We start from the raw sequence: 25,014 nt of genomic DNA on the forward strand, positions 1-25,014 counted from the left end.
AGTCCACAGGGAACAGGCCTGAAGAGCCCTTCTCCAGGGGCAGGAAGCTGACAGGCTTTTCTCTGATACCCAGCCAGAGGGGACATTAGCCTCTGGACTCCATGTTGATCTGTATTAGAGACGAATGTTTGCTGAGGCTGGCTCCTCTGGGTTAAACCTCTTCCTCAAACTCCAGACTGGGAGTGCTGCCAAGCGGGCAGTACCAGCCTGGCCTGCAGGACATGTCCCCGCCCTCTGTCCTCTGCCTTGGATCTTGCCTTCCATACAAGAATTCCATCCTGGTCCGATCTGTTGTTAATAAGACTTGTCTTTTATGTACTCTGCCGCTTATTGGGGAAGCATTTTATTTTCACAAACTCTAGATATCAGTCTCTATTTTTCACACACACACACACACACACACACACACGACTTTCCCAAGGTCACCAGAAGGTAGGTGATCAAGCCAAAGGCTGGGTGTTCCATTCTTCAACACCCAGCCTCGGTGCCAAACGGCAGTCCCCAGACAAGCTGCATCAGCATCGCCTGGAAACCGGTTGGAAATGCCCTGCCTACTGGCTCAGAAGTGCTTGCTTGGCAACCTGTGGTTTCATGTGCCTTGCCGGTGATTTTGACTCAAGCTGAGAGGACATTTGCACTTACTGTTTCCTGAAGCTGAGGTGACCCGGATGGGGAGGAGGAAGCTGGCAGGTATCCGTGTCTCCCCACACCCTCAATTTACCCAAATATGAAATTTGCTTAGGACCCATCCACACTTGCCCAGGGTTTAGGAGTCTGTTTAAAACTGTCCCAGGGAATTATTAGGTTCAGCAAAGTTTAGGAAACAGTGATTAGATCCTCCTGCCTTAGGAGCCCAACATAGGGAGGCTTTATAAAAATCCTTGTGCCAAGAGAAACGCTGTAAACTCTAACTCCGCACTCTCACACTGAAGTCAAAACAAGGTTGTTGTTTTTCTCTCCTATTCACTAAATCCACAACAGCAGGAAGACCCATCTAACTATGCCAACTGCCTTCCCCTCCCCTCCCTACCCCCACCAATCTGTGGTGGATTGGGCCCCTTGGCCTCACTTCTACCTTCCCTCAAGGTGAGGAAATCGAGCGAAAGAGTCCTGGGAGAAATTTTTACAGCCTGCTTTCCTCGGGGCCCACCCCGGGTTGGAAACTGACTCAAGCTTTCGTGCTGTGTAATGTGGAAAGATCCAGCAATTAATGGTCATTGCCAGAGGACACCCCTTTGAAAGAAAGAGGCTGCCACTGTATTCCCCTAAAAACAGTGGGACAGGGCTCACGGCTACACTCCCCACCATTCTCTGCAGCATGGGCTCCTGAGACAGAGCTGAACTTTCTCCAAAACGATGTCGGGTGAAGAGAAGGGAGTTGCAACTCCTACCTCCCCTAGGAGTGCTGGCCAGGTTGCCGTGGGAACTGATAAAGCCCCAGTGCAGGGAGAAGCCTCTCAGAGGTGAGAATCACCTGGGGCATTTGGATGAAATGCCAGTCCAGGCCCCTGTGCAGACTCACTAAATCAGAATCTGTAGGGATGGGGCCTGAAAACTGGGTACTTTGAATTCTCGCCCAGTGATTCTGATGTGCAGACAGGGTTGAGAACCAGCGGTTAGCCTAATCAATTCTAAGAGAAAACCTCCAACTCTCCTCTGTCACAGGAACCTGTCACCTCTTAAAACCACAGTGAGATGGAGAGCCAACTAGGGCACACTGAGCGTGGTCACGGAGCGACGAAACCACCACGCACCGTTCCCCAGAAGCACACACTGGGTGCAAGGCCACACTGGCTGGAGACCCAGGCTGGAAAGTTCCAGCTGGAGCCAAACGTCGCAGTTCAGGTGCTGCATCTTCTTAAAGGAAACACACCCAAAGGCACTAGGACAGAGCCTTGGCTAGCGATTTCGATCTAGCCCTATCTGACGCCGCCAGCAGCACCACGAAGACACTTCCAGGAGCACACCCAGCGGGGCGCCGAGGTGACGCCCAAGAGGCTCGTTGGCGCCGGGGCCGCCTGACGTCAGTGGGACGGCCCTGGGCTTGGGCGCGCCACAGCCCCGCCCCTCGGGCGCCAGTCTCGGTCGCGGGCATTCAGCAGCTGGAATCTGGCGACTGCTCCATGCCCAGCCGCGGGTCGCTAGACGGCGGGCGCTCCCCTCGTTCTAGACTCAGTCGGCCCAGCGAGAGGGCGAAGGAGCCGCGGGCGCGTCCCCGCCAACCCCGCTCGCCCGCGCCGAGACGGCCACGTGACAGCCCGGGGCCCCGCGCCCAGCCGCGCCGCCTTACTTGGTGTACTCGCGCAGCCCCTTGGCGAACCACACGACGCTGCGGTACAGGGACATGCCGGGAGCGCGGCACGCCGAGCCCCGCCGCGCTCCTGGCGCGGCCTCCGCCCTGGTCCCGCCCCCCGGGAGTCGCCCGCCCTGACATCATCCGGGTTATGTAAGAGCCGCGGCTTCCGGGTCCTTGCTCCACCGGGAAGGCGAAGTGTCTCAGGGCCGGCCGGTCGACTCCGCCCCAGCCTCAGAGGGTGGAGTGAGGGCGGACCGGCCCTGGTGGGGGCTGCAGTCGAGGTCCGCAGACTCCTCAGGGTTGAAATCGGGCATCAGCGCCGTTTAGAGAACACCGTCCTGCTGGGCATGGCCGGGATGCGAAGGTGGCCCTGCAACGCACCTGCTAGAGTTTGGTTACCTAGAAAACCATGTGGAATAAAACGACGAGGCTTATGATATTTAAAAGACTTCTGCATCGGATTGGTGTTATCATAAGGGTTATTTTAATAACTGGCATTCTCTAAGTTTCTACACGTGTTGGGGGATGCAGTGCCCTGCCACATTTCCCGTCTCCAGCAAGCGCAGTCAGATTGGCGACATTGCAGGCAAGAGGCAGGGCTGGGGCTCCCACTCGAGAAGTAATTGTCTCCAAAGTCTGGACTTTTGCCACTGGTTTTGCCACCCAGCCTGGTGTGACTTCATGCAGTGCCAGGGAGAGCCCCTTGATTTCCCCCAAATCCTCATCAGCCTCCTTCCACCCAAGCCCAAATGAACAGTGTAAGAAAGAGTGTGGTTGCTGCGTGAACCCAGATCTCAGACTAGTCATCCAGCCCCATTCCAGCCCCATTATGTAGGACTCAGACACCCCTGTCCACATCTAACCTCCAGCCCTAACGCCACATTAGAAATGGGGGTCTTACTGCTGCTGTCACTCCTGGTCACCCTGTTAAATTCCATACCGGTTTACCCAAGTCGTCCACAGACTGGGCCCCCTTACATAAGCTGAACAGAGACCAGCTGCTTTAATAGCCTCATTACCTAGGATACAGGATCACTGTCCAACCTCACCCCACAGTGGGCAAGTTTTTCCTTCAGAATAACTTTTGAAATAAATTTCCCCAGAACAGCTCGCCCCTCTAAACAGAACTCTGAGGCTCCGCTACGTTGCTGTTATTCCTGACAGAGTGATGAAAGGAAATTTAAACAAGTGGCATTTTGTAAAACCACCCAGCCTGGTGTGACTTTCAATGCCTGTCCGATTTGGCTGGGAAAATATTTTAGATCCCCAGGGCTGCATACTGTTTTTTATACCCTCCTCTTTGTGTCAGTGATGGAAAAGGTGTCAATCTGCTCTGAATCTCTCTGACCACCTCAGGAAATAGGCTTTTGGCTCACAGAGAGGGGATGAGAAATAGTTTTGAACCACCAAGTCTCTTGGAGGGTGTCAGCAGCCCCTTGAAGTAAAAGTGTGGCTGCAAACCCAGCTCTCTGCATTAGCCAGGTGAACCTGAGCATGCTGCATACGCCCTCGGTCTTGGTTTTTTAATGTGTAAAATGGGAATGAATATGCGCACCTCATGGGGTGGTTGTGATTAAAGGCATTCATTATAAAGAGCTTGGTTTCATACGAAGTGATCAGAAGTGTTCGTTTCCCTCCTTAAGTTTTCTTCTCATTCCTTTCTCCCCCGCACTTACAGCCATGCAGTGTACATTCAAGAAATGTTCCATGAGGGCATGAGGTGTCCAGTGTTAGCCTCAAATCAAGCATCCACGAGGTAGTTAGTATATACATTATATACACTTAAAGAGGAGGTCTTAGGAAAAGCCAAACCCTGTCTCAAAATGAGCTTCCACTCTCACTTGGATGCCAAGTAACACACACAAACAAACAAAGGGCAGTATGGAGGTCACAGGGGAATGTTCCCATTTAACTGGAGTCAGCTGAGCTGGATTCTAGTCCAATTTCTGCCAGTTATTCCCTGTGTGACCTGTGTGATAAAATGTATAGAAGGCTTAAAGTGTGCCAAGCATTGTGGATTATAGCACTTAATTCTCACACTGATCCATATGGTTACTTTTGCTATTATCCCCATTTTACGGATGAGCAAACAGAGAGGTTACATAACTTGACTCAGGTCACAGTAAATACATGGTGGAGCCAGGCTTTGAGGCCAGGTAGTATATGATTCCAGAGCCCACACCTTCCCTGCTGCAGCATACTAAATGGGGGCAAGTCACTTCGCCTCTGGGCCTCAGTTTTTCTCATCTGAACAAAAAGGGGGCCAGACTAGGTGACACCCAGGGCTCCTTTCAGCTCCAACTTTCTATACATCTAATAAGAAAATTACATATGGATGCTAAATAAGTTAGGCCCAGGGTGCTTTTAAGAGAAACGTCAAAGTGGGTAGGGTTGCTTCATTTCCCAGGGGTGGAAAGCCACTAAAATATTTCTTCTGTGTTCCTGGTTCCAATTTGCCACTCAAAAAGCCACACAAAGAAACCATCCTCCAGAGTTCCATTCCAATTGATTTAGATCCCTAAGGCTAATTTTGACCAGAATGGAAGGAGAAGCAGAAGGTGTGGAAATCCATGGCTTTCTGCACAACAGATACACATGATGAGAAGTTTGTATCCTCTTACACACACACACACACACACACACACACACCAGTGCTCATATCGCCTTCCACTGAGGCTCATACCAGTTCCTCTAGCCAAGTTGTCATGGCAACACCAGCTGCCAATGAGATCATGGAAGACAAGGTCATAATGGCAATGGTGCCTTAATATTTTACCTGGCAAAGCCACTTGGTTAATAAGATGAATAACCACAAATCATAAACTCATAGGAAGCCAGGCACCATTCATGTACATGTTTAGTGTACAACTGGGGGTGGGGAATGGAAATGACAGCGAAGGGAAAGGAACAAAAAGGAAGAGATGATGAGGCAGAGAGCGGAGAAGAAGGTCTCTGATGCTGATCCTTATTTTTCAGTGTGGACCATGCACAGGTGCTGACCCTGCCTGTACATGGATTAAGGAACTGGGCTCTTCCTAATGACAAGAAGTAGGGGGTGGGTCATGGGATCCCAGCCTCAATCACAAAAGCCTTATCAGAAACCCAAGGCGACTGCTTTCTGGCATTAACTCCTAGCAGAAGAGAGCAGCAGCCCAGGGAAGAGGTACGTGGTAGACACCAGCCCGCCCTCCTCCCCACTCCGCAGCTGACACAGTCACCGTGTAGAAAGGCCCTTCCGGCTGCCTCCCCATGTCCCTTGGTGCCCATCATCCTTTACAGACTGGCTTGCCCCAGGGCTGTCTGTTGCCCATCTGAACCAACTTCCTACCTAACAAATCAGTTCGATTTAGGGGTTTCCTTCCTTTCACAAGAAGCTAATCACAATGTGGGCCTCTGGCCAGAACTTCAGCAGTGGGGAGCCGAGGCAGGAGACAGACTCAGTTTACACTGAATGCCTTCTGTGCCATTGCATTTTGTACCATGTGCATGAATCACTTACTTAGATTTAAAACACGCAGAGATCCTGCTTCTTTCCCCAGCCCTGTGCACCCTCCAAGGACTGCAGACATTGGCAGTGAGATGGGTCCAAAGTGGGGCAGTAGTGAAGCCAGGGTCGTCAACCTCCATGTAGCCAAGTTGATGGACAAAGTGATTTTCCACAAACGGGACTCGTGTTTGTCTTAAACTCTCATGCAGCCTGCTTCTAGGGCTTCGGTTTTATGGCAAGCAAGTTCTGTTCTGAGTGCAAAAGCCGTGGGCTTTCTCTAGTGGTGCCTGGGGCAGGAGTAGCGTGAGAGCATGCAGGCTGCTTGGTGAGGTGGTTGTAGTTTGCCCTACCCACACTCTTTGTACCACCTCGTACCCACCACTGGCCTCAAGAGAAGGGCCACCTACACAGGTGGGAGAGGGATGCAGATGCAAGGTGAGAACTGGGATAGAGAGTCAGAGGGCCCACATTCAGCTCTGAGGCATCTTCAGAAAAGACACTTTACCTCCGTGAGCCTCAGTTTCCCCTTTACAGAGGAGCATAACTGTACAGTCTTCACAGCATTGTAATGAGGGTGAAATAAAGAAAATTTTCTCTTATTTAACAAATGCTCTACCTACTATGTGCCAAGCACTGTTTTAATCTCCTTACAAATGAAAATGAGGCACAGAGAGTTTCAGTGGCACATCCAAGATCACACGCATCTGGAAAGGGGCAGAGCCAGGATCCCAGCCTGACGGTCTGGGTCCAGATGCCACATGTTTAACCCCTTCTCTATAAGGATAAGGGACGTGTCCCATGGTGGCGTCTCCTTGTTTCTTCTTTTAGGAACTTCTGTGGGACTGGAAACTTCCACTACTGTCCTCTCCCCTTTTTTGGTTGGTTGATTTGTTCTTGGGTGTGACAGGGTGGCTTATAATTCCCACAGTTTTTTTCTACCGGCATTCCTCCCACTCCCAAACCCCTAAGCCAGTGGCAGTCAGAGCTGGGTGCTAAGCACTGCAGTCACTAAGAGTGAGACTGGGTTTGCAGCCTGGCCCTGCATATGCATAGAATGACCAAATGACCCCGCACTGGCCAGCTATTTAATATTGAGCGACTGTGGAGGCTTGGGAGGACTGAGGAATACATTACTTATTTTTATTTTTGACTATGGTAAAATACACACAACATAAAATTTACCATTTTAACCATTCTTAAGTGTACAGTTCAATATTAAGTACATTTACATTGCCACACAACGATCCATCTTCAGAACTTTTTCATCTTATCAAACTGAAACTCTGTACCCATTAAACAAGAACTCCTCATTGCCCCCTTCCCCAGCCCCTGGTAACCACCATTCTACTTTCTGTCCCTGTGAATTTGACTACTCTAGGGACCTCATCTAAGTAGAATCACACTTTGCCTTTTTGTGGATGGCTCATTTCAGTTAGCATCATGTCCTCCAGGTTCATCCACGCTGTAGCAAGTTTCAGAATGTCCTTCTTTTTTTAGGGCTGCATAGTGTTCCATTGTGTGTATACACCACATTTTGTTTATCCATTCATCCATACATGGACACCTGGATTGCTTCAGTTTCTTAGCTATTGTGAATAATATTAATATGAACATTGGTGTGCAAATACCTCTTTAAGACTCTGATTTCAGTTCTTTTCTGTGTATACCCAGAAGTGGAAATGCTGGGTGATATAGCAATTCTATTTTTAATTTTGGGGGGACCTGCCCTACTGGTTTCCATAGCTGCTGTGCCACGTTATGTTCCCACCAGTATTGCACAAGGGCTCCGACTCACCACATTCTTACCAACTTGTTATCTTTGGAGTTCGTTCCTTTTTTTATTTAATAGCATCCATCCTGATGCATATGAGATGGTACCTCATTGTAGTACATTATTAATTTTTGTTATGTAACTTAAAATATATTTTATACTTTCTGCAATATTCAGGTGTTGCCTCCATCTTGTATCTGTTGGCGAATATATCTCAGTTGTATGTATACACACAATCACATATCGGAAGGATAGTTTGGTCCTTAAGTAGGTGGCTTTGATTTTTTTTTTTTTTTTTTTTTTTTGAGATGGAGTCTTGCTCTGTCGCCCAGGCTGGAGTGCAGTGGCGCGATCTTGGTTCACTGCAAGCTACACCTCCCAGGTTCACGCCATTCTCCTGCCTCAGCCTCCCGAGTAGCTGGGACTACAGGCGCCCACCCCCATGCCCAACCAATTTTTTGTATTTTTAGTAGAGATGGGGCTTCACCATGTTAGCCAGGATCGTCTCCATCTCCTGACCTCTTAATCCGCCGGCCTTGGCCTCCCAAAGTGCTGGGATTTTTTAATGGTTTCCTTGGTGATGGTGGGATTTTGTTGACTCTCACACTCCTGGGGAACATAGAGAATAGCATCCACCCTAATCAACCTCTCTCCTCTCAGGAGCTCGAGGTGTCGTCGCGTCCAGGTGAGTCTCCCTCAGGTGCATCATGTGCCTAATCCAAAGGCCCTGCAACGAACTTCCCCAGGAGCCCGGTTCAGCCAGGGGCCTACTTAGGTACACGACAGGAGGAATGGCAAACAGTTTCTCAAACTGACCTCTCAGCTGTTCATTTGTCAAAATACAGTTTCACATTACTGCTTTTCCCATTTTGATTCACAGAAATGACGGACCAGGCAAGTTACAGAGGATGTGCCTCTTAAAATGAGTCCTATGAAAACACATTAGTCGTGTTTGAGGCAGAGCTCTGCGCTGATAATGGAAAGAAATCCATGATCCAGGAAGTAGAAAAATGCAGCTTGCCGAATAATATGAATAGTTCGACATAATTTTTTTTTTCTTTTCTTTTTTTTTTTTTTTTTTTTGAGACGGAGTCTCGCTCTGTCGCCCAGGCTGGAGTGCAGTGGGGCCATCTCGGCTCACTGCAACCTCTGCCTCCCGGGTTCAGGCGATTCTCCTGCCTCAGCCTCCCAAGTAGCTGGGACTACAGGCACACACCACCAGGCCCAGCTAATTTTTGTATTTTTAGTAGAGACGGGGTTTCACCATATTAGCCAGGATGGTCTCGATCTCTTGACCTCGTGATCCGCCCACCTTGGCCTCCCTAAATGCTGGGATTACAGGCGTGAGCCACCGCGCCCAGCCTAGTCTGACATAATGTATGTAAAAAGTACATACATTTATGCTTAATGATACATAGACATATTCCAAAAGGATACTACAGAATTAACACTGGGTACCTTTTTAGGGACCGGGAGTTGGGGGGGTGCTTCAAATCTTTTACTTTTTACTTCATACTCTTTGACACAATTTGAATCACTTTTATAATAAAAATAAAGCTTTAAAATCGTCATTTTAGGAAAATAAAAAGGGTTGTAAAAGGGGGATATACTAGTAATTTATGTCATGCTTCCAGCTGTGGAGAAATAACCCTGGCTTAGGCCGGCTTCCCTGGAAGCAGAGTCTGAGATGAAGCTCTGGGATAAGGGATGTGTTGAGGGTGTGGTCTTGGGAGAAACGCACTAGGGTAAGGGAGGAAGCACTGGGGAAAGGGAAGCGCTGGGAAAGGATGTGGCTTTCCACGAAGCCCTGCTTTCACCTGATCCCGCGGGCAGCTCTGGAGCATAAATGCCTCAAGTTTGACCTGCCTTGAAACAAGGGAGTTGGGCTTTTCCTCCCTCTTCCCCGACTCAGCCCTTAGCTATGGCTGTCGGTGGGGTGAACTGGGAGGGGGAGAACTCTCAGGCTCCAGCTGGCTCCAGTCAACCAAGGCGGCCCCCACACAAGGGTGCAGGTGTGCGCCATTAGCGCCAGCACCTGCTGCTGGGGGCGGGAGGGGATGCTGGGCTGACAGAAGGGATCCCAGGGGAATCTGGGCTTCAACCCCTTTCGCCAGTGACTTGGGAATCGAACCCAAACTGGCTTCCTTATAAACAAATGTATAAACTGTAAATTGATGTAGGAAATGTTTATCTTTTCTGTTTTCTTTTTGATGGCCATGGAAAGGTACAGGCTACAGGATATTGTATTAAATAGCAGCTTAAATACTCAAAAAAAGATATAAAGAGTAAAAAACATCAGTTTGCAAGAGTCCGATCAGACGGCAAGAGTTTTGCAGTGGTGGGAAATCACTGGAAGGCTGGAGAAGAGGATGTGCCAGCCTGCTCTCAGGAAGCAGGTGGTGAGGGTTCTGATCTGGCTACTGTTAGTGGTCAAGAAGACTTTTATTTTTTTTACTTCCTTGGCAATGTATATCTGACCACTGATTACATCTCCCTTCCTGCATTGAGATTTGAGAAAATTCAAAGACAGATTTGAACCCAGGACTAGACAACCCAGGGAATAAGGCCAAAGGAAGGCAGGGGTGGCTCTAGGAGGCTGTATTCTAAGGCCTACAACTCTATGGGCTGCCTTGACATCTCTGAGTCTCACAGAGGCCCAAGGGCTTAACTGTGAGTTCCTCTGTGGGTTCCCCTGCCCTCACCAGGCATGCCCCTGACCCAGCAGGCAAGGTCTCTCACCTGACCAGTCCCGTCAGTCACCACCCCTCACTCAGGGACCAACCTAATGGGTTTCACCTCATTGCCCATCTGTGAAATTACTCAAGCAAGACAGGAAAATCCTCCCATGGGAACACAGGGTTACCTGGTCCTCTTGTTACTACAAGGCATGACCCCCACAGCCCCTGCCAGTCCACTCTGTTCCCAAGTACAAGCCCCATGTGGCCCTGCATAACATGCTGTGTCCTCCTCCCCCAAGCAGTGAGTCTAGTGACTAATAAGCTGCTGTCCATCTCATCTGTCCAGTGGGGGAAGGGGTGCATTTGGGCTTCTCCCACTATTTAGGACAGGGACCCCTCCCTCACCAATAGGGTAAGTAGGAAGTGATCAGAACAGAGGGACGTTTTGAGTCACAAGGCTTTTTGGGAACATGCTGTATGTGCAAACTCTTAATACCAGCAGCAAGACCCAGTTGCTTTTCCTTTGCGTATGAAGCAGAGCTTACTTCTCTGAACGATGTAGTAAGTTTTAAAAGCTGACCGGTATAACAAACGAAGGAAGTGTCTTAGAGAAAATAACAGGGCTGGGTGAGGTGGCTAATGCCTGTAATCTCAGCACTTTGGGAGGCTGAGGGAGGAGGATTGCTTGAGGCTAGGAGTTTGAGACCAGCCTGGGCAACATAGTGAGACCCCCATCTCTTAAAAAAAAAAAAAAAACCCACAAAAAACAAAAAACCAACCAACCAAAAAAACCTGACTCGGCATGGTGGCGTGCCTATAGTCCCAGCTACTCAAGAAGCTGAGGTAAGAAAATTACCCCAGTCCAGGAGGTTGAGGCTGCAGTGGGCTTTGATTGTACCACTGTACTCCAGCCTGAGTGACAGAGCAAGACCCCATCTCTTAAAAAGAGAGAGAGAAAAAACAACAGATGTATTTGGAAACACTCCTCTCTTATTTCTCTTCTGCTTGCAATGGCAAAATGCTGTCTCCTGGGATATCCAAGATAACTTAGCTGCTGTGATGCTAGGCTAACCTGAAAAGTGAACTACTGAAATTCTCTCTCTAGAAAAGACAGATTAGTTGTCTTATTAGTTCTATACTTATAAAAGATAAATTATCACTAGGATTACTAAGAAGAATTTTCTGTTAGATCATTTTTCTCAATTCTCCACTACAGACTCATCTACTCACCTGAGGATTATGAGTTTTATGGAGCAAAATTTGCCTAGAACACGTTGTCAGCTTCTGTGGACACAGTCTACCCTCAGGAATCCCATTGGAAGAAAGAACAAATGAAGCATCCCAAGGACTGGAGGATTCTCTTCCCCCAGGGTATTCAAGGAAGACACTGGGGAACAAATTGAACAAAGTTGATTTCATCAACAATGAAAAATGCCCAGAAGGAAATGAAGCACAAGATTCAGTTACACAAAGATGAAAGCTATTGACCACTTGGCCACTTATCATACTAAAAGAGAAGGAAATAACACGAGGTACTGGAAATGACATTATATTGTCCTCATGGTGACAACCAGGATGGGCCTGACATAAGCCAGTCCAGGCTGTATGTGTGGCCCGAGTGCACACATGGGGTTCTCTGGCCACCGAATCAGAACCAGCTGGGCACCACAAGTCAGTCTCTGGGGGCTGTGATTCTGCATTGCAAACAAGTCCTTGGGCAGCTCTGAGGGTTCACCAAGGTTTGAGAACCACTGGTGTGGCTGATTCCAGTGAAACGGTCCCACTTTTTACTGCTTTCAACTGTCATTTATATAGATTCAGGAAAAGAATGGTTTTTAGAATGATGCCCGATGTAGCAAATAAAATGACCTCAACATATAGTTTATCTTTGCTGCAGTCTTTTCTCAGATGGGAAGAACTGATTATCCCTCTTTGCCACATGATTTGTTCCCTTGAGGTTTCATAGCATCCAGAAAGTTCAGCTGCTCCCATGTCCACTTCCCATTGCCTTGCCAGGTTCCCATGGAGGAAGGCTGCCCAGCTCTTGGGCCAGTATTAGATGGGCATTTTCATTCTCCAGGTATACACAGCACATTTCACATCAGTGTGGAATGCCTACTGCAGGCCATGCCAAGGATTATAACTTCTATAACCAGGAACTTCTTACACTCACCTCCAGCTCAGTGAAATTATACTAAGAGGTGATCACTTAAAGGGCACGCGGCTCAGCCCTTCCTAGACAGTCTGGATGTCATCCCTGGATTAAGCCAGACTTCAAAGAACCACAGTTATAGACCATTTGCCTTACTTAGCCCCAGAGCCTCTTTCTTGAAATGTGCCTTATCATAACCATCTCACCATCTCCTGAGGGAGGCCTTAATCAGTTATCATTCAAAGCCTGCTGCGCTGAAGATGTCACCCACTGAACCACTCAGTGTCCCCTCTATGAATGGATGGATGCACATGAACATTTTCTTTAGGATCTAACCTGTTTCCCCAGAAGGGGGTAATTTTGTTTTTTAGATTTAGGGTCTCATTCTGTCACCCAGAATAGAGTGCAGTGGTGCAATCATAGCTCAATGTAACCTCAAACCAGGGAAGATGTGTGACCTATACGAAGAGATCATCACCTCTTCCTTACTGCTTTGGTGACAAGAAAACTCAAAGCTAAAAATATAGTACAGACTTTAGCAATTATTTAGGACCTATGACCAATATTCTCCATTGCAATTGGGGGTGGGCTGGTGGGGTGCATATGAGAATGAGCACACTTCATCCACCACTCCCTCTGGGAAAGATTTCGGCAACACTCTGGTGATACTCATGCCTACCAGAAACTGGGAATGTCCAACGTCTGAGACCTAGCTACTGATGTATCCAAAGCATTAACCAGTACCTGCCATCTGCTAACAGAAATCTTCATGCCCATGGTTGTTCACAGCTCTTTCCGCCTTTGCCAAGGCCCTCGCAACAGAAGCCTCAGAGGCTTTCATGTGGGAGTCATGCAGGCGTCCCTGGGCCCAGGTCTTTGCTGCTCACAGATGTCCAAGCATTGGCTAAGTGACTGGGAATGGCTGACGAGTCATGGACTGGGGAAAGGAGGGTGGGAGAGGAGCCCATGGAACTCCTGTCCACCCCAGTATCGTAGCCCACAGACTCTCCCCGGTCCCCAACACGGAGAGGGCAACGTGGGACACAGTGAGGATGGAATTGAGCATCATAGGTGAGGTAGGATCTGCAAGTTGCACACCCGCTCATCTGCCATGGCTCAAGTGAAAATGAAAACAGAAACTGCCCTTAGGGACAGGGTCAAAAAAAGGGCTGTTCCTCTTTTGTCCAGCAGATGGCACAACAAGCACTTTCGTCTCACCTGGGAGGAAAGGGGAACCAATGGTGACTGCCCGGGGAGTGCCTCTAAACTGAAATGGGAAGACCCCATGAGACTCACGGGGCCTTTCTCTTAAAGCTACGGAGAAGAATGAGCCTCTTGGTTTGAGCTGACACTTCTGATGAAGGGAGGTGCCTCCATTCATGGCCACTCAGGGATTGCTTTGATGAGAAAGCACAAAAACATAAAAATAAATAAAAAATAAACACAGCTCAGCAGTGTGTAAATATACAGAAATGCTATGCACGTGGCTGAGAGAAGCAGAGTTAAGCAGGTGCCATGCACCCCTGGGCACTGCCCTAGAAACACTCATGACAGCATCTTCATACAAAATTCTAAAGCATGGGACTTTGCTCATAAACAGGCTCCCCAGCGAGCACTGACAACAGACCTGGACTTCATCTCTCAACAGCAGCGGCCAGAGGGAAGGTTAGTGGTCACTGTTCGGTGTCATCCTGGACTTCCAGACGTCTCAATTTACAAAAGGCTTCCAAGGCCTAACTGGTCATTAGGTTGAGGAGCTATTATTTGATATTTAAGCTCAGAAACCAAAAACAGCTACACTGACAGCATCCCAACTCGTGCAACCTGTCCAGAAACATATAAAACTGGTTTATGCCACCCAGCCAGCCGCAGATCATAGAGAGGTATATGAATAGCCAGGGGCAGAGACAGACTCAAGGCCAAGCAAAGAACCTGCAGCAGCGGCACACGGTGCACACGGCGCTGCACTCCGCAATGCCTGTAGCAGGCCAGCCCGCCCCCTAGGTGGAAGCTACTGCTTTGTCGTTGGTAGATTTTATAGCTGACCTTGGGATGTTCCACCCATCACATCAAACCTATCTGATATAGGGCTGGAAGAGACTGCTCCTTTACTTTCCCAAAAGGCAGCTAGAGTCACTAAAAGAATATCTTTTTCCTTTTAATAACAAAAGCCATCATAGCGAGTGAAGTTAAGATATATCTTGTTTGAAAGTCTGTGCACTTTCTATAACTTCAAGGTGACCATGGCTGAATGACAGCAGCAGTAGCAACAACCAACCTTGCTCTTGCACCAGTCATTGAAATTGCACTATGATTTGAAAAGTTCTCCCATTCTTTGCCTCCCACACTTCATACCCTCAAAAACAATTATCCCTTTGAAAACCCTTGTGAGAACAAAATTCCCACTCTGAAAACAGTAGAAGTGATTTCCCCATGTCTAGGAAGGCAAGAGTTTCTTTAGTCTGCTATCATATTCAGTGCACTTGGGTGGCTGTTTAAATGCCTTCAGGGAAGGTTTTATTACCTTTATGCCCTTCTCCTGAACCTGTGTGTGTGTGTGCACGCGCACACGTGCACGCATATGCATACATGGTATGCTGGACAAGGCAGCTGTCAGTCTTCATCGGCAGCAAGTCTCCACCTGGAGCACAGGTAGACACAGCCGCTGCACAGCAGGAGCAAGATCAGCACGGTGTGACTGAGCGCCAGGACTCCGACTGCAAAGAGGTACAGAGTTTTGTCACAGTAGTCCTGAGGCTGCTGGAAAGGGGGAAGAAAATCAGGCAGGTACACAGAAAAGACCCAGTAGTTTCCCAAGATGAACCAGAGGAAGAGGAAGAGGCTCAGCAGGAGGTGGATGTAGTATCGGTGTGCATTCTGCCTCCAGGGGTATTCATCATCATCATCATCATCAATCACCACGGCCTTGGACAGCAGCCGCCTCATCCTGGTGGAGTCGTACAACAGGAGAGACACCTGGGGCGTGGTGGGGAGCCAGGGTGGCACGGCAGAGCAGCACAATGGAGGGGGAAGAGAGGGGATAGAAGGTAGCGGTGGTGGGGTGTTGGTAGGGAGAGAGGAAGGAGAGAGAGGAAGGTGTTATGAAAAGTGAACACACTGGAGTTAGAAATGCCATCAAGCAGTGAAATTTAATTTGAAGGATGAGAATTAAAACTGGCAAGGATGAAGGCATAAATTCATCGCCAGCATCCTCAGTGGTGTTTTCCTTTTAGATGTGTGAGTTAGTTTGGACAAGGGGTTAGCTGGGGTAACTCATCTCTGCATCAAGGTTCAGACTGACTCTCCCCTGTATTGTACTAGTACATTTGCACCCACACATAACGTAAAAATGACACCTGGTCCGCATGCTAGAGGACCTTGAAATATATCCCTCTATCTTGGGAGGAACCCCCAGCAGACTTTTCCCTGGTACTTCCAGGCCATATAACAGGCTTGGCCGAATCCAGGTACCATGAGCCATTTCCTCCCCACCCCAGCCCCGCCCAACCTGCTTTCTCTCTTCTTGGAAGTTTGTACCACTCCCCATCTCAGGCATCTGGAATTCCCAAGTGGGGCTGTGGACTGAAAGTGTTGTCCCTCTTGTCCTCGTACATCTTTCAAGTCAAGAGCACAGACCCTTGTCCTTGGAGTGATACTCTTGGGGGACAAAGACCATCTGGGCCCCTGGTAGATGGTCCCTGACTCCAGCCTGACACGCCTTTGAAATTCTGCTCCCACTTGGTTACACAAAGCACCACGACCCACCCGACTCTAACTGGCCACAGATGCCTTTGTCACAGGGGAGCACACTTTCCCCCTGGAAATGCAGCGGTGGAAGGACACAGGCGGTCTTTGCTAAGGAATCCCTTAGCAGCTCCCCGTCTTCTCTGCCTAGCAACTTGATCTGTGATGTTTTTGAAAGCCTGGCCTGTGTATCTGCTCTCTCTGGCTTCCTAGAATGCCTACCTCTGCCGAGGCCATGCTCATGGCACCCCTAACCCTGGAGAGCAGGGCATTAGAAAGAATCCTTGGATGACGGAGGATGTGGCCGACTGGCAGAGGCGGGGAGAGATTCTGAGCTTGAGTGAAATGGAAGGGCAAGCAGGAGCCAAGAGATGCAGCTAACTAGGCTCCAAACTGTAAAGAGAAGCAAGGATAAAATAAAGAGAGACAGAGAGATGGGAACAGAGAACCCCAAGCTGTGCCTTTGGGTAGGTGATGACTCCAGGTTTGGACTTGTTCCATTTAAAATTCTGGATGGAAATGCAGGGCCTAGTGGCCCACAGTGGTCAGAGTCAGAGCCTGGAGGTGAACAGAGAGAGGTGAGGACTCCTGGCGGAGATCTGGGGGTTACCCATGAGGAAGTGATAGTGACTCTGGGAATGGATGTTGTACAACAATAGACCCCGGTGCTGGGCAAAGCGCTTGACATACATTATCTCAATGAATTCTCCCAGCCTGGGGCGAGAGGTACTAAATAAACTTGGGTGCAGGACCAAAACTGGAGCCATTGGGCCAAAATGTCAACAGCAATTTTCTCTGGGTGGTGAAATTTACAGGTGATTTTGATTTTCTTCTTTGTGCTTATCTGCATTCTCTGATTTTCCACAATGGAGAGTTATTACTTCTGTAAAGATACAAAACCTAAGAAGAGTGGTTAGTTTAATGCTTGTTATGTGTGATCTTTAATGTCCATCCTAGCCTGGGGCTGCATATTATCTCTGTTGCCCAAATGAGGAAACTAAAGCTCAGAGAAGTTAAGTCACTTCACTGAGATCCACAGTGAGTAAGAGAATGAGAAGGGCAGTGGTCCACACCTCTTTGACCACTGTCTACGCCACAGTACACTGATGATTAAATTGGAGGAAATTAAATTGGAGGATTCTCGCCTAAGATTTGCAGCCCGGCTGGGAGGCAGAACGTCTCCATAAGAAAAGGAAAGTGAGGGCTTGGGGGAGTTCAGAGAGCCACCCACAATAGAGCTGACTCGTCCAGGGAGGGCTGCCTGGAAGAAGGGGCATACTTGGGACCCCTATGCACAAGGAGAGGTGCGAGGGTCCTCCTCTGAGGGGGAGTGGTGTGGCAAAGGTGAAGGGTGGTGGGTTTAGGGTAGGGGAAAAACCAATTGCCTGTAGTAGGTTGGCTGACGGTGGCTGTGTGGTTGGGAAAGCCCAGGTTGAACACCAGCTCTGCCGTTTCCTCACTGTAATCTGGAACTGAGAGTCCAGCTCAAGTTTCCATCACTCAGATGCATTTCCCTTCCTTGCAGGGCCCCATTCCTTGGAGGAATTCCCCCACCCACCACATGTCCACAGATCTGGCTGCCCTCCCAGGACTGGTTCTTGGCTACAGTGATGCCAGGAGAAAGGAACCAGCCCCAGGAGAGAGCCGTGGCAAGTGGGTCCCACTGCCCAGGCTTCCTGGAGCCAACTGGCCCCCTTCTCTCCCACTAACCTTGGAGGTTGTGAGCTCTTCCAATCAATGACCTCTTAAGTTAGCCAGAGTTGATTTTTTGTTCCTTGTAGTCAAAGAATCCTTCCTGAAGCAAGTACCTGCCTCAAAGGGGCACAGTGAGGACTGAATGAGTTCCAAAAGAGGGCAGAGCCGTCAGCATGGCATCAGCAAAAAGCACGTGCTCACTAAGGGTAGCAATCGCCACTAGGAAGGGTGATGTGGGAAGATGAGGGGGAGTGCAGGGTAGGCAATGGTCACTGAATCCGTGTTTTGGAAACTGTCTTTTAACACGACCCTCAGTAACAAATATATTTTATGCCAGGTCCTAGTCACTGGGTAACTGCATGTCCTTGTTGGCTTAGAGAAGTCCTGGTTTATGCTGTTGTTATGGCAGGATGATTATTAGAGCCCCCTTGTACTCTCAAAAGTGTCCCAGTTAGGATGATAAATTACACGGTCAACTCACCCAAACACACACACGTCCATATGTAAGTATCACACAATACCTAACTTACTAGGCACTCTACTTTTCTATTTTATTTTTTAAAAAGCAGGTCACAGCCTACTTAATTCATTTCCTGATCTTTTAATGGGGCATGACCCTCAGTTCTTTCTGGTAGCTCCATGAAATGTCAGCTCACATCTCTTCAGAGTTTCTCTTCATAGAATGCAATACTGTGAAGCTATCTGATGCATTTCACAGGATGTTGGGCCCCTAGGCAGGTTCTGAGGTTGAATACAGACCATCATTATCACAGGTAAACTTCTGCCTCTGGGGACTCTAATCCTGTTTGCCGCTGCTCTAATGGTTATGGACTCACTGTATATTACCTTGCCATCATAAGCACAAAAATTTAATTTGGCTTCAAACGGTTTTAGATTGCCAGGGTAAGAAAAATCAATGCTGCTTATTAGGGCCTTAGTTTGTTCATTAAAATAAATTACCTTTGGGTCCTGGGCTGGCTTTCAGAAAGGAAAAGTTTGCTGTTATTAAGAGGAACAGACCCCACGGACAGTAGCATCTCTAAAGGAAAGCTCCACTGGGCAGCTTGACGATGAGGTAGTCGAGTGAGAACAGGAGAGGCAGAGGTAATTACTGCTGAAAACGCTGCTCTTGTTTTAAGCATCTCTATGGTACTCAAACCGTCAGAGCCTTCCCTTAACATTGTGGGGACCATGGGGAAAATGTGGCCCCGCTGAGCCAAGAGCCTTTGGGTTTTCTTGGAGGTGAACAGAGTCCCAGGTAGATCCCATGGGGATGTTGTGATGGGGATGATTGTGTGTATTTGTACGTTTTAGGACACTGCCCACCAGATTGCTGTTAGGAGATGGGGACATTTAACAGTGAGGTTACCTCAGACACAAAAGCCTCCTAGGGTTTGCTCCAAATCAGACATCTCCCACGACAGAATTGAGCTTGTGGCTACCAATTGCATATGAGAACAGCAATTTTCAAGACGTTCCTTTGATGTCTTAGATCAATAGCATGACCAGCGCCACTGGCCAGGATCTCTCCAAGGATCCCCGCACCAGAAGGCAGCTGGCAAAGAAACCCAACAGTGGGTCCGAATGAGAGTTCATACTTGGCACTCTTGACTCAGTTTTCTCTTGTGTTACAGCTTTGTTTTTATGAAACCATCTTGGGAAAATGGATGCTTGTGTTTTCTGGCTTCGATATAGACAGTGGTGAGGTGGGCTTGGAAGGCTGGGAAGAGTTATTGATAGACAGAGGCTGACCTAAGCTTCTCTTGGTAGGTGTAACATTTCTGTGGGCCAGGGATCTTGAAAACAACTGCAGGCTATGCACGCCTCTGATATTTCTTCTTCAGTTGCTTTTTCTGTTTAAACAAATGTCAATACAGCCCAGGAGCAGATTAACTACATAACCTTGAGAGTCACAGAGAAGCACTCCTACCTCAGGCATAAGAATAATAGTTGATTGATAACTGCAGCCAATTAATCCTATGTTAGTCAATTGAGAACTAGGAGGTACAGTTAAAAGCAGAGATAGGAACTGCTAAATCAAACATATTTTAACCAAATGCAAACCCTGCCTTCAACTGGAAGCTTTTTTTTCCTCAAAAAAAAAAAAAAAAAAAAAAAAGCAGCAGCGCAGAGAAAGACCATGATTTCACTGGCTGAATTCAATGGTGTAACTGGCAGTCAGGGACTCCTCTGCATCAACTCTTGTCAGACCAAAGCCACAGCTTAGCACATTGAACTCGACAGCAGGAAGGAAGCTCTTGCAAAGATGCACAGCCCTGGGTAAATGCCCTGCTTAGGGGAAAGTTGTTTTGGCTCCCCTGTGAATAGCAGGCAAATAACAGGTGCATTCCAGGATGCCTGTGAGTTAATTTCTACAAGGACTACAAACAACAGATAAAGATACTTTACCTTTAAGGTACCGATGATGCCACCCACTAGCAAATATAAAGGAATGAGGGGCTGTATAGGGCAGTCCTCCAAAAATTTCATTCCTACATAGGGCAAACAGAAAAGGATTGAGAGAAATACATTAAACAGCACAAAGCCCGGTTTTGAAAATGAGCGGAACACCTTCAAAAGCCAAAATGTTAATCATGCAAACCATATGCTTGTGGGATCTGCTCAGCCTCACCAGCCACCTGATCCTCAGGAAGCTCAGTGGATTGACACCGCAGAAATGGCTCTCACAGCGGAGTGGCGATAAATACTCCCGCAGACAGGGTGGGGACCAGGTGTCGCTGCACCTTTTTTCTGGGTACTAACTGGCTATGGGTTGCACTCTGCTTTTTTGAATAGCCAGTGTATGAGAACTCAAGTTTTCAAGGATTCGGGATTCAAAGGATCCCTTTAAATATACAGTTTTCTTGATATGCTTAAAATAAGGTTCAATTTATGAGTCACATTTCCAAAATGTGACTCTGTGTGAATGAGGTTCTCATCTACTCTGCTTCCAGGGGCCAGGTGGCAGGGAGGAGCCGCTCTTCCTCCTTGTGCAGCGAGCCCTCTGCTGTGTTAGTCACAGCCACCATATGATCACCATTGACCATGTCACTCACTGGACCCCATGCTGGGAAACACGCGTGCACTCACATATCCTTAGCTACCAGATACAGAGTACTACCAAGCCAGCCTGCCCAGTTTACCCTTTCTTTTTTTTTTTTTGTTGAGATGGAGTCTCGCTCTCTCACCCAGGCTAGAGTGCCGTGGCGCGATCTCGGCTCACTGCTAGCTCCGCCTCCCGGGTTCACGCCATTCTCCTGCCTCAGCCTCTCCGAGTAGCTGGGACTACAGGCGCCCGCCACCACGCCCGGCTAATTTTTTGTATTTTTAGTAGAGACGGGGTTTCACCGTGGTCTCGATCTCCTGACCTCGTGATCCGCCTGCCTCGGCCTCCCAAAGTGCTGGGATTACAAGCGTGAGCCACCGCGCCTGGCCCTACCCTTTCTTAATGGTAATGTTTCTCCCCAAAGCAATGCTCTGTCTACTTTTCTCAAGTCTTTGTTCCCTAGACCTATTAACCAATGATATAATGTGCCTATTTAAAATATAAAGAAGAAAGGCCCATTTCCCTCAGGGACCAGTCTGGCTCAAACAACCAAGCTCCAGATGAATTCTAACACACACCTTTGCTGTGGGAGACACTGACTGCCCAGCATGTGCCCCCCAGCATTGCCCACCTCCTTTGTTGGGTAGCAAGGCAGTGTGACCAGTTCTGACCAGTGGGCTGTGGGACACTTTGGGGCCAAAGCATTTATTTATTTTCTTTGAGACAGAGTTTTGCTCTGTTGCCCAGGCTGGAGTGCAGTAGCATGATTCGGTCACAACTCACTGCAGCCTCAACCTCCCAGGCTCAGGCGATTCTCCCACCTCAGCCTCCTGAGTATCTGGGATCACAGGGATGTGCCACTATGCACAGCTAATTCTTTTTTTCTTGTAGAGAAGGAGGACTCACTATGTTGCCCAGGTTGTTCTCAAACTCCTGGGCTCAAGTGATCCTCCTGCCTGGGCCTCCCAAAGCGTGGGATTACAGGCCTGAGCCACTGTGCCTAGCCCAGGCCAAAGCATTTAAAAACTGATACATGATTCGTTGTTTGCTTCCTCTGCTTTGACCACCTGGAAGCCATGGGTGGAGATGGATTATTCTCAAGATTGAAGCAGCTTGGAATATTATGCCATCACATTGCCTGGGAAGTCCCCATGCCCTCTGATCCATGAAGGAATTTGCATAAGCAAGAAATAAACCCTTATAGTGTTAAGCCACTGGGATTCCCGGGTTAATTTGTGACTGCAGCACAGTTGTTACCCTGACTAATACATTTGTCAACAGAGTCCAAGAAAGGGAATTCTTACTGTAGAAACAAAGCCTCCTGTTTAAATGACATTTAGACTTTTAGATTTGATTTGACATTTTGTTCTTTATAAACGCCTTGATACTTAAGCAGAGGGAGTAAACTGTTTTTCTATGACTACACCATACTCCATTGAAATGAATAAAATTTTCTAGGTATACAGACAGCCATAAATTCAGGGCCCAAAACAGAGTTTAGTCAAATACACATGTTGATCCAATCATCAACCTATGGAGGCTTGTCTTTTAGTTATCGCTGATGTTTAGGTGAATTTGTTATTAAATGGAAATACTTTCCAAGTCTCAATACAGCCTTTTCACACAAAGACCTTTAAGTACTTGGTGCCAAATTTGTTGGACATGGACTGCCTTTCAATTCAAAAGCCAGCTGTGAAATGAACATTGAGTAATGGCTTAGGTATCTGCTCATTCCCAATGAATAAAAACAGCTGCTGTTCACAGGAGAGTCAATCAGTGCACAGATGGCTTAAAACGATCCTAATAAATTTAATAAAAGCCATCTTTCCCCCTGTGTTCTCACGTACTGCTTAGGACTTACCTTAACTCTAGATTTTCTTTCTTGTCTGATCTGCAGAATCACGATTATTCTTTTTGGCTTTAGATCTCTCCCTAGTTCAGTTGATAACAACTACCAGATGTAGTGATTTTTAAAATATTTGTTATTGTGATAAAATATCTCAACAAAAATTGCCATTTTAACCATTTTTAAGTGTACAATTCATCGGCATAATTACATGCATCATCTTGTGCAACTATCACCACTATCTATTTCCAAAATGTTTTCATCACCCCAAACACAAACTCTATAACCAATATTGCTCTAGAAGCAATAACACCTCCAAAACCCTCTTTCTGCAGTGGATGTGGTGATTTTAATGTAATATCCGTGGGAATTGGCTTGTGGGGTCTTGCCTCTTTTATGCAGCCTTATTGGTGGATGAATTGTTGCAGTTAAGTTCATTTGAAAGATAACTGGCTGGGCGCGGTGGCTCATGCCTGTAATCCCAGCGCTTTGGGAGGCCGAGGCGGGCAGATCACTTGAGGTCAGGAGTTCAAGACCAGCCTGGCCAACATGGTGAAACCCTGTCTCTACTAAAAATACATAAATTAGCCAGGCATGGTGGCGGGTGCCTGTAATCCCAGCTACTTGGGAGGCTGAGGCACAAGAATCGCTTGAGCCGGGTAGGCAGAGGTTGCAGTGAGCCGAGATCACTCCACTGCACTCCAGCCTGGGCAACAGAGTAAGACCCTGTCTCAAAAGAAAAGAAAAAGAAAGATAACTAACCACAGGGTCCAAAGGCTAGGGTTCTCTTACCTTACAGATTTTGCATAGAATGCCCTCTGGAGAGTATTCCTGACTTCCTAAGCAAGGTATGCCTAACATCTTGTGAACTCTTCTTGGAAGAACAGAGCCATATAATAAATGTTAATTTTTGAATTGCACTGAAATAATCATAGCACCAGGGCCTGCTGAAGTGATTGAACTGTTCACTCTTACACTAAATGACCCCAGACTACTTGGCTGTTTCAGTTCTCTGCAAACCTTACAATCTTATCTTCTTTTTTATTTCCTGTCAGGCTGTTAGCTTTCATGTCTTACAGATCTAACGATACTGTTTTTGTTTCCATTTTTAGTATTGTGGCTTTAGCAGGGGTGGCAGGGTGAAACTTACATAACAAAATAAACCATTTTAAAGTGAATAATTCAGTGGCATTTAGTGGATTCACAATGTTGTGCAACTACCACCTCCATCTAGTTCGAAAACATTTTCATCACTTCAGAAGGAAGCCTCCTACCCATTAAGCAATTAGGGTACTGGGTGTTTTGTTGTTGTTGTTTTGCAACAACTGCTATGCTCTTTTACTTTCTGCTCCAATATGCTGTGAGCTTGGACCTAGAACACTGGGCCTGCTCAGCTGCTTCTTTTTTGGTTTTTTTTTTTTTTTTTTTTGGAGACAGGGTCTCAGTCTTGTTGCCCGGGCTGGAGGTATAATAGCACGATCATCCCACCTCAATCTCCCGAGTAGCTGGGACTACAGGCACATGCAACCACACCCAGCTAATTTTTAAGTCAAGACTTGCATTTTTTGGTAGAGACAAGGTCTCACTATGTTGCCCAGGCTAGTCTCAAACTCCTGGGCTCAAGCAATCAGCCTGCCTCAGCCCCACTAAGTGCTGGGATTACAGGCGTGAGCCACCGTGCCCGGCCATGCTGGGCTTCTGGGTAAATAGGGGTAGCTAGGTCGTACACGGGGCTCCCATTAGCAATGTTCAGGAGCATGAGACTAATTTCACTGACATGTGATAACAATTTTTAGCTACTTAAGGAGCTTCCCCCATCCTGCCCCTCCCCTGACCTTCGCTAGACATCACACTTCTGGATTATGAGGTTGTTTAATATATGTGATTTATGGAAATATTTATTCATTCATTCAGCAAAAATAATGTATAGAGTGCCCATACAACACCTAGCGCCAGGTGCATTTTTTTGTATTGCTTGCAACCTGCTTCCACAAGGGAACATAGGAACTGGGAAGGGACTTTGGGAAACCTCTAGCCCAGTCACTCCCAAACTTGGGCTAGAGGGATCAGAACTATCTGGGGACAGATTTCTAAAACAGAGTGTCTGTCCCTACCCAGATATACTGCATTGATATCTCCCAGGATGGGGCCCAGGAATGTGTATTTTTAAAATCTTCACCAAGTCATTCTGAGACGGCACATAGGTGTCTGGGAATCATCGGGCTGGCCAGTTCTTCTTAAACACATATTTAATGTTTAAAGATTATATGCCTTGGGTCCATGCCCCAACCTGGCTGAC

General features: G+C 47.6%; 2 protein-coding genes across 12 annotated transcripts in view; both read right to left on the minus strand.

The window, feature by feature from the left end:
* DHRS12 (dehydrogenase/reductase 12) overlaps positions 1 to 2,414 on the minus strand; it is a 58,511-nt gene extending 56,097 nt beyond the window's left edge. For 4 of the 8 annotated variants that reach the window (XM_055244847.2, XM_063619264.1, XM_063619265.1 and 1 more), the window contains exon 1: positions 2,291 to 2,400. In XM_055244847.2, coding sequence (XP_055100822.1) covers positions 2,291 to 2,346 — 56 coding nt within the window. In that variant the 5' untranslated portion in view covers positions 2,347 to 2,400. Of the gene's footprint in view, positions 1 to 2,290 lie in introns of all 8 variants that reach the window. The other 4 variants (XM_055244852.2, XM_055244855.2, XM_055244849.2 and 1 more) reach the window with 1 other exon arrangement.
* A 9,212-nt stretch (positions 2,415 to 11,626) lies between these two features.
* Positions 11,627 to 25,014, minus strand: part of LOC129464004 (transmembrane protein 272) — a 201,710-nt gene continuing 188,322 nt past the window's right edge. For 2 of the 4 annotated variants that reach the window (XM_063619206.1, XM_055244803.2), the window contains exons 4-5: positions 20,233 to 20,315; positions 11,627 to 15,360 (exon numbers count right to left, since the gene is read on the minus strand). In XM_063619206.1, the coding sequence (XP_063475276.1) occupies positions 14,998 to 15,360; positions 20,233 to 20,315 (446 nt within the window). In that variant the 3' untranslated portion in view covers positions 11,627 to 14,997. The remainder of the gene's footprint in view (positions 15,361 to 20,232; positions 20,316 to 25,014) is intronic. The other 2 variants (XM_055244776.2, XM_055244804.2) reach the window with 1 other exon arrangement.

Source organism: Symphalangus syndactylus, chromosome 15 (assembly GCF_028878055.3).
Source record: "Symphalangus syndactylus isolate Jambi chromosome 15, NHGRI_mSymSyn1-v2.1_pri, whole genome shotgun sequence".
Lineage (NCBI taxonomy): Eukaryota > Metazoa > Chordata > Mammalia > Primates > Hylobatidae > Symphalangus > Symphalangus syndactylus.